At 42.8% G+C, this 9,733-nt stretch overlaps 1 protein-coding gene across 1 annotated transcript; it reads left to right on the top strand.

Moving 5' to 3' along the window:
• The first annotated feature begins 8,798 nt into the window (after positions 1-8,798).
• LOC126704210 (uncharacterized) lies at positions 8,799-9,275 on the top strand. Its single transcript, XM_050403230.1, has one exon. It carries the CDS (start codon positions 8,799-8,801, stop codon positions 9,273-9,275), a length of 477 nt encoding a protein of 158 aa, XP_050259187.1.
• Positions 9,276-9,733: the final 458 nt, after the last annotated feature.

Genomic DNA, 9,733 nt, shown 5'->3' with positions numbered 1-9,733 from the left:
ACATTAGTTACTATATTCTATTTATTTATTATGACAATAAGATTGCAATCATTATTGCAATTTGTTTATTTGTTTATTCATAGAATATATGTAACTATGAAAATATCTTCATTGCCAATGGACCTATGGTAGTGGTATTAATCTTTTCGGCATGTATGTATTTTTATGGAGCTAATATACAGGATTTCTTTAATTGGGCACAAGCATACTAGGTTTAACAATGTTTAATATTTGAATTAGTGAAGATTTTATGTTATGCTTGGGTCTTCTCCATTTAATTGTATTATTTGATTAGTGAGTCTTAGACATTCTGATTTAGTCCAGCAAATGATAATTGCAATATTATTTTTTTCATGGTCAGAATAAGGTGGCCCAACTGGCCCGGAGAAGCGGCCGAGGACAGTGCAGTCCTCGGCTGACCCAAGAAAGAGGGCAGAAAGGTAAAGGGGAGTGCCCGAAGGGAAAATCTAAAATATCTAAGAGAGGCTTCCTTGGCCACCTTTCCCATGCATATCTCTGCGCCTAACAGAGCCTTATCCATGAACTTTATCAACAACTCTCGACGACTTAGGTCTGAGACTGATGGGACAAGTATCAGTCTTGAAAGGGTCGACCCTACACGTGGACGAAGGGAATTGAACGCGTGCGAGTATAAAAGAAAAAATATGTAACCTAAAGAGGGGGCTCCTCCAGTCCCACTAAAAGGAGAAAAGGCTTCAGAGGCAAAGATATTGGAACCATGCGTAAATATCTTAACAAAACCTCAGCCATGAAAACACGACTTAGCCTTTCGATCCCACTCTCTACAAATGATATTGTATGGGCCCATTTACGTGCAAACCCAACTCAACTGCGGTTTAACGCAAATCGTGTGCTTACAATTGGCGCCGTCTGTGGGAAGGCTTGCGTGTTAGCTCGAGCGGTGGCGAGGTTGAGTTTCTGTCGAACAAGGGACTATGAGGACGCCCGTATCACCGGCGGCACATTGTTGCTATTCCAACATAGGCTCCCACTAGGGGCTACGTTCCACGGTGTCAACGACATGGGCAAGCCTAGGGGCTTCAAACATCAGGCCGACTTCCTCCACTTTATTCGAGGAGCAAAACCTTCGGAAGAATAAGCAAGTAAAGAAGCATACAAGTTTTGGACAGAACCAAGGCCTTGCATGGTCCTCGGACCCAAGCCTCTGGGGAAACCAACTACTTAAAAAGAATCACACAAGTTTTGGACAGAACCAAGGCCTTGCATGGTCCTCGGACCCAAGCCTCTGGGGAAACCAACTACTTAAAAAGAATCATACAAGTTTTGGACAGAACCAAGGCCTTGCATGGTCCTCGGACCCAAGCCTCTGGGGAAACCAACTACTTAAAAAGAATCACACAAGTTTTGGACAGAACCAAGGCCTTGCATGGTCCTCGGACCCAAGCCTCTGGGGAAACCAACTACTTAAAAAGAATCATACAAGTTTTGGACAGAACCAAGGCCTTGCATGGTCCTCGGACCCAAGCCTCTGGGGAAACCAACTACTTAAAAAGAATCATACAAGTTTTGGACAGAACCAAGGCCTTGCATGGTCCTCGGACCCAAGCCTCTGGGGAAACCAACTACTTAAAAAGAATCACACAAGTTTTGGACAGAACCAAGGCCTTGCATGGTCCTCGGACCCAAGCCTCTGGGGAAACCAACTACACAAAAGCGCCATCGGAGCTCCCTAACTCCCAGTCGACTGCTCGGATGGATTATTTATAAATCATCAGACTTGGACGACATTCACGCGCTTATCACAGAATGTCCAACTGATATCCTGGTTAGTTTCTTAAGTTTGATTTATTACAAATTATCGGTATAATGCCTGATAGTGCTGACAGATGAGATTTGATTAGATTATGCTTCAAAGTAGCTTTATCACAAATATTCTCAAAGCAACGCATATATAGAGCACATTCGTTCATAAAGTTGTGTTGCCCATTAGGTCAACGCTTAAAACATGTAAATCAACTTCCATTCTTATTACGATGAAGAAATAGTACAGTGTACAAATGAAAAGCTGGAATCAGCCCACGTCAAAGCTTACTACATAAGCAAGAAAAGAAAATACAAGAAAGCTGGAGAAAGCCGAGGAGGTATGTCGGAGGAAAGGTTGACTACAGCTCCGAGACCTTATTCTTCCCCCACACCCTTACATGCCCATAACTCAGGCAGCCAAAGAGACCCAACTTGAACCTGACACCATTGAAGAAAAGGTGTAGGGAGTTGAAGGTGATGGGGCTTTCTCTAAATATACGCCTACCGCAAAGCAGAGGCGTTGATGGAGGAAAACCCTTCTTCTGCCGCACCAAAACTCTGACATGGACAGAACCTGCTTCGGATTTTGACTAAAAGAGGGGAAGATTCCTTTCCCTCTCGGTGGAGATGGAGTACTCTCCTGAATTTGTGCTTCCTGTGCCCATATCTTACTGTTATAAGCCTCATGAAGACACGGCGCTTCTGCGGCGGAGGAAGTTCTTTATTCCCAACCCTCGCTTTCAATATGTTATGCCAAGAAAGGAGAGCTCCGGATATGGGAAGCGTGATGTGAGTGAAAACTGAAAGAAGAGGTGTTATATATAAAGCAACCATCTCTCCCTCCCATTTATTTGAAAAGACAAGATGATGGTAGTCAACTCATGCGGCGTCCCAAGGAGCACTACAGACAAAGTGGTCTTGGCTCAACTTCCAACATCAACTGCAACCACAAGATTAAAGAGCCTCGTAAAGGCGCACTTCGGTCATCGAGACATCAGAGAGTACCACGTGGCCAGAAGTTGCAGAAATATCTCTTAATTCATGGGCTAGGTGGATTCGTGGACCCGGGGCCGCTTTGTGTAAGGGCCCAGGAACCTTGGCCGACGCCGAGCAGCGGCCATGGCCGAGGACAATCACTGTTGGGCACCTCGGGAAATGCTCAAAGATAGGGGAAACCAAGTACTGATGCAGACATTGGTCTTGGATAGAACCTAAGGCTTGCATGGTCCTCGGACTCAGGCTAAAAGGGAAACCAAGTACTAGTGCAGACATTGGTCTCGGACAGAACCTAAGGCTCGCATGGTCCTCGGACCCAAGCTAAAAGGTAAAACCCAGTACCGATAAAACCCAAGTCTCGGACTCAAGCCTCTGGGGAAAAATCAAGTACATAAGATAAAACGCATACGTTCTGAACAAAACCCAGGTCTTGCAAAGTCCTCGGACTCAGGCTGCTTGGGAAGTCAACTTCCCGAATGAAGAAATCTCTCGGCTTAAACACTGGAAAAGGATAAGGCTCGCGTATCATGGAGATGATGGAATAACCTAATGATCGGCAACTTAAGGAGGCCATTCATCCGGTAGGTAACATGTCCTCGGACAGTTACTTTTTACCTCTTATCTAGCACTTAGCCCCCATCTCGGCCAATTTAAGGTAAGCCTAATTTCTCACTGGTCGGGTTGTTATATCAAATAACAGTAATTCTATTAAAGTTGTGGTGGCGACTTTTTATTGACAAATATTTCAGCCTTAGTTACCATTAATTCAAATGCCATATTATTGTGCCGAGCAGCGTGAATAAACTTATAAAACATGAAAATAGAACATGTAAAATAAATGAATAGTAACTTTTATTAATATGGAAAATTGTTACAACGTACAAAGAAGGGCTTAAACAAGCCTATACAAAAGTGAACTGTCAAAATAACACTAGCATCCGCAGTACAGATAAGTAAGTAATCAGCTGCCCTTTAAACTCGCCTTCAAAGCTTTTTCGATCTCTGCCTCAGTGCTTCTCATATCAGGAGAAGATCCTTATACAAAAATAATGAAGGAGAAGGAAGAAGAATTGGAAGACATGGAAGCACTTCAACAAGCTCTTGTTGCTGAAGAAAGCAAGGGAAAAAGAAGATGGAGGACATGAGTAGGAAGGAGGAGAAGAAGAGGGAAGCAATGAAAAGAAAGTAAAAGGAGCAAAAGAGGGAAAAGGGGAGCCATATTAGGTATGCTCATGAAAGAGCGAATGGAGATGACAAGGGAGGTTTTTGACTCAGTCACACCGGAAGTGGAGTGTGACGAGTCCCTACTTCGGATTTTGACTAAAAGAGGGGGGAGGCACATCTTGAGTCTTTGCCATCCTTGCCCCGACCGAGCCCTCTCAAGTTTTATTAGGGCATGGCGTTTCTGGAAAAAGAGGGATTCACTCATGGCCGACTACTATGGTGAATGTATTATTGGATAAGGAGTAACCAGGCGGAAGAAGTGAGCTATAAGAAGGGCCTAAGGGATTCCAATATGAAAGTATCACCTCTGGTTTTCTCTCTTATATAAGGGAGTAAGGCGAGGGCACGTAACACGTTCTGATCCCCAAGGAAATCCGTGAATAAATGCGCATCCGTTTCGTTCCCCCACGTTATCGGTAACCGTAAGATTTGAGAAGTCTCGTAAAAGGAAAAAATTAAAGGCGTGCTACGGATAACCTAACGGTATAAGCGCATCATGCGTAAACCAAGGGAAATATCTCGTAGACCGGCGCATTCCTCGGGGAGGTGAAGAGTCGCCAACGTTGATCAAGGGCCGAATTAAATGAGCAGTAATGAAGGCTCGGGGTTACCAAAACCCCCCTTTCCGACCAAGAGGCAGGACAGCAGGGTTTTGAGGGGCTATTGTGGGGTCCAGTAATAGACGGACCAGGCCCATTTGCTGATGAAGGGTCCAAAGGCCCAAGCCTAAAAGGGTCATGGTCAGAATTCAAGAATAAGGTGGCCCAACTGGCCCGGAGAAGCGGCCGAGGACAATGCAGTCCTCGGCTGACCCAAGAAAGAGGGCAGAAAGGTAAAGGGGAGTGCCCGAAGGGAAAATCTAAAATATCTAAGAGAGGCTTCCTTGGCCACCTTTCCCATGCATATCTCTGCGCCTAACAGAGCCTTATCCATGAACTTTATCAACAACTCTCGACGACTTAGGTCTGAGACTGATGGGACAAGTATCAGTCTTGAAAGGGTCGACCCTACACGTGGACGAAGGGAATTGAACGCGTGCGAGTATAAAAGAAAAAATATGTAACCTAAAGAGGGGGCTCCTCCAGTCCCACTAAAAGGAGAAAAGGCTTCAGAGGCAAAGATATTGGAACCATGCGTAAATATCTTAACAAAACCTCAGCCATGAAAACACGACTTAGCCTTTCGATCCCACTCTCTACAAATGATATTGTATGGGCCCATTTACGTGCAAACCCAACTCAACTGCGGTTTAACGCAAATCGTGTGCTTACAAGTTTAATTTCAAGAACGTAACTCTTGGCAGGTATTTGGTATATATATATATATATATATATATATGTGTGTGTGTGTGTGTTTATTTTAGAATTTAAAAAAAAAAAATTCAACAACCAAATCCCTAAAGTGGTATCTATAACAAATACTACTTGTGAAGTTTTTTGGTTGGTAAATTTATAACAAATACAAGTAGTAATGTTATATTGTGATAATCAAGTCACTATGCATATTGCAGCCAATCTTGTTTCCTACAAAAGAATCAAACATATTACCCCAAAAAAAAAAAAAAAAAAAAATACAAAAGAATCAAACATACTGAAGTAGACTGTCACTTCATTAGAGACAAGATTTAAGAATGATTGATCAAGACTTTTTATGTTCCAACTCAACATCAACTTTCTAACATTTTTACCAAAACACTACATTAATTCTCTTCACTACTCAACACAATGGGAATTGTCAATATATATGCCCCAACGAGCATTAGCATTACAACCCCAAATTGCTATTTTACTCCCCCAAAACATTTATTAAAAAAAAAAAAAAAAAAAAAAACCCACTTATCCGAGTGTGCATCTCTAAATGTTTTTACATCCATGTTACAGTGAGTTCTTATAAATACAAACTATTGTAGCAAGTTGTAAAGATTTTTTTTATTGTGAAAATATTGTGGGAAGCTAAAAGATAGAGGGAAAGAGAGAGAAATTAGAGAAAGAAGAGAGATGATAGTTTTTTTTATTATATTTTTATCATTATTATGTAGTTATCTGTATATATTAAGAGGATTTGGAAAGTTAGTTATTGCTTTTTTTACTGTCAAAAATACCCATAATTTAATTAATCTATTCTTATTCCTTAAAAAGAGAAATAAGGTTAAGATGATAAATTAACTAAAATTTTCCCACTACCCTCACACTTCCCACTTACCAACCCCACTACCGCACGTTTCTAACCAAAATTAAGAAAGAAAGGCTACCCACCAATGGGTCCTATTAAAAAAAAATACTAATGGTTCCAATAAAAATAATAATTAAACTTCCATAAATAAAATATATATAAAAAAAATAAAAAATAAAAAAAACTACTCACATCACATAAAATTAAAAAAACACCCGCCTCTGAGAAAATACTCACATCACATAAAATTATTTCACCACAAATGCTTAACACTCACCATGCCCCTAGATTTTTTTTTTTTTTTTTTTTTTTTTTTTTTTTTTTTTGTGATTGAAAAATATATTTGTAGGGGCAAGGGCCCAGGATCGTATATTGAGCCTTGGGCTTTATCCGAGGACATAAATGGTTCTGATGATAAGCAAATAATTATGAGATATTCCCAGACCAAGTCCTATTAGCACAGGGCAAATGAAGGATCGTCCGATGAGTACATCCTCCTCGAACTTAATGAATAGGGGTCAAAATACATAATCCAGCAATTAAAGTGACCTTCCAGGAAGCTTCAATGACGTAGATGTACTTCGCGGACACATGAGAAAGAAAGAAACCTGAAAATATCTAAGAGAAGGCTGTCACCACCACATTAAATGCACTGCAACTACTTTTCTGACCGCATTTATGTGGAGAAGACCTCTAAACAGTGTTACCTTGGCTATCGCAACACACAAAGAGCTAGAAAGGGTGTCTGATGGGACAAGCACTCAAGTAGAGTTTCAGATGATCAACAAGTGGAGGGTAAAGATTATTCAAAGAGAGATATATAAAGAGAAGGACCCTTTCATGGAGGGGGATGGGAAAAATAAAGAGAGAACACTGTAGCAATCTAAACTGTCTTAGTATCCAACTGTGATCAATATATAATAATTGTGGCTTCCTCGGACTGAAAGTCCACTGACATCAGTATCTCTTATTTGTGCTTGATTGTCATCTAGTCCAATACTAGCAATTGTCCAATTCATTAGGATCTAATTCTTTACAAACTCATTATATTGGGCTCATTGGACCAAGACTCCATACAATTTGGGCTTGGGCCCCAAATTGTGACCCTAAAATTGGCGCCGTCTGTGGGAAGAACTTATGCCTCAGCAAGTACAACGATTAAACATGGTGGGATCAGGTCCACACTAGGTAGGTCCACATCGAACAGAGCCTACAGGTTCTTAACGGCAGGACAACTTTCTTAACCTTGAATGGGAAAGAGATCAAGACAAACGTCGAGAGGGTAGTGTATGTACTACCCATACAAGCAAAAGCCATTCTAAGGTGAGAAGTCACGTATCCCAAAAGCAGGATGATAACAGAGCCCTACAATAGGAGATTGACGACTTGAAAAGGAAACTGCGTCATGCACAATGGAAGCGTCCCCCTTCCAGCTCAGACACTAGTGATGAAGAGGACGATAATTATAGGCAAAGGTCAAGAACTCCACCAAGTGAGACCTTTCTTATGAGGAAGAACACTATTATAAACGCAGTCACAGAAGTCCATCCCATAAAAGCCTAGTGAATGATGCCATGAGCAAGGCCCTGGATCGAATTTCCAAGTCACCCTTCACACGCAAGATAGAAGGGGCTAAGCTTCCTCGGCGATTCCATCAACCTACTTTCACTATGTACAACGGTCGAATAGACCCCGTAGAGCATGTAAGCCAGTTTGACCAGAGGATGGCCATCCACTCCAAAGATGAGGCTTTGATGTGCAAAGTGTTTTCGTCTAGCCTGGGACCGATGGCGATGAGATGGTTTGATGGCTTTAGGCCAAACTCCATAGATTCTTTTAAGCAGTTGACCCAAGCCTTTGGCTCTCACTTCATCACGAGTAGCAGGGTTCCTTAGCCCTTGGATTCCTTTCTGTCTTTGTCCATGCGAGAAGGGGAGACCCTAAAAGCCTACTTGGATAGGTATTGGGAGATGTACAATGAGATAGATGGCAACTATGATGACGTCACCATCAACACTTTCAAGAGTAGCCTCCCAACTGAGCACGGTTTAAGAAAATCCCTAACAGGGAAGCCTGTCACCAGCCTACGCCAACTCATGTACTGAATCGACAAGTATAAAAGGGTTGAAGAGGACCAGCAGTTGGGCAAGGGTAAAGCGAAGGTTGTCCCTCAGGAGAGGAGGGACTTCAGGTCGAACCGATTTAACAACAACAACCGACCGATGAGAGACTATGCAGAGCAATCTGGATCTGCCAACGTGCAGGCAGTTAATGCTGTGTTCCAAGATTCGATACATCAGATTATGAAGAAAATCAAGAATGAACCGTTCTTCAAATAGCCAAATAAGATAGCAGGAGACCCCATGAAGTGCAACCAAAACCTGTATTGCCAATACCACCAAGAATCGGGGCATACCACCGAGGACTGCAGGAACTTAAAGAACCACTTGGACCAGCTGGTCCGAGGGGGAAAATTAAGGTACCTCTTACATCATTCCAGTGGTCGACAAGGACCGACAAATACTGAGACATAGAGGGACACCTCCTTAAGACTTCTTATAGGCACGATAAATGTCATTCTTGCCGTCCTGAGAAGGACCGACTCTTGTCCTTCCAGAGTAATGTCTGCAGCTCGGCTTCCCGCCGAACATGACGATCAGGAGTCCAAAAAGGCCAAAAAGATAGCCTCACCCCTGCTGGGCTTCTCGGACGAAGATAAGGTTAGAATCATCCAACCCCACGATGATGCTCTCGTTGTCACGCTCAGGATTGGAGGATATGATGTGAAGAGAGTGCTAGTAGATCAGGGTAGCGCTGTGGAAGTAATGTACTCCGACCTATATAAGGGGCTGAATTTAAGACCTGAGGACTTAACGGCATACGATTCCCCTCTAGTGAGCTTCGAAGGGAAGACCATTACTCCAAGGGGCCAGATCAGACTGCTCATACAAACAGGTTCGGACGTGGTGGAGGTGGATTTCATCATAGTTGATGCTTATTCACCCTACACAGCTATTATAGCTAGGCCTTGGCTTCATGCCCTAGGAGTTGTCTCTTCTACCCTGCACCAAAATGTGAAGTACCCGTTTGAGGGCTAGGTCAAAGAGATTATGGGGGACCAAACCATGGCTAGACAGTGCATGGTGGCCGCCATCTCACGCCAACACAATGTTGAGCCCTCGGCCTCTACTGAAAGTGGCTTATAGCAATCAACCACCCCGGCATTGCCTGGTGGTGAATTAGCCAAGGAGGCAAAATGTGAGGATCTAGAAAAGATTTCTGTTGGCATTGATCTGGAAAAGTTCTTTTAAATCGGCTCGGAACTACCTCCCCAAGAGAAAGAAGAACTAATTGACTTTCTCAGAGAAAACGTGGACATGTTTGCATGGGATGCCTATGAGGCCCCAAGGGTTGGTCCGGGCTTCATCTACCACCATCTAAACGTTAATCCATCTGTTACCCCCAAGAAGAAACCCCCCTGGCATCTGTCGAAGGAGCATGCTAACGTTGTTAGGGACAACGTGATGAAGTTTAAGAAAGCAAGAGCTATCAAAGA

This window comes from Quercus robur, chromosome 10, assembly GCF_932294415.1.
Source record: "Quercus robur chromosome 10, dhQueRobu3.1, whole genome shotgun sequence".
NCBI classification, from domain to species: Eukaryota; Viridiplantae; Streptophyta; class Magnoliopsida; order Fagales; family Fagaceae; genus Quercus; species Quercus robur.
Note: the sequence above shows the minus strand (reverse complement) of the source record. Positions and strands in the feature narration are given on the sequence as shown.

Excerpts from the sequence above, each read along its gene's own strand:
- LOC126704210 (XM_050403230.1), top strand. The coding sequence starts at position 8,799 with ATGTCTGCAGCTCGGCTTCCCGCCGAACATGACGATCAGGAGTCCAAA.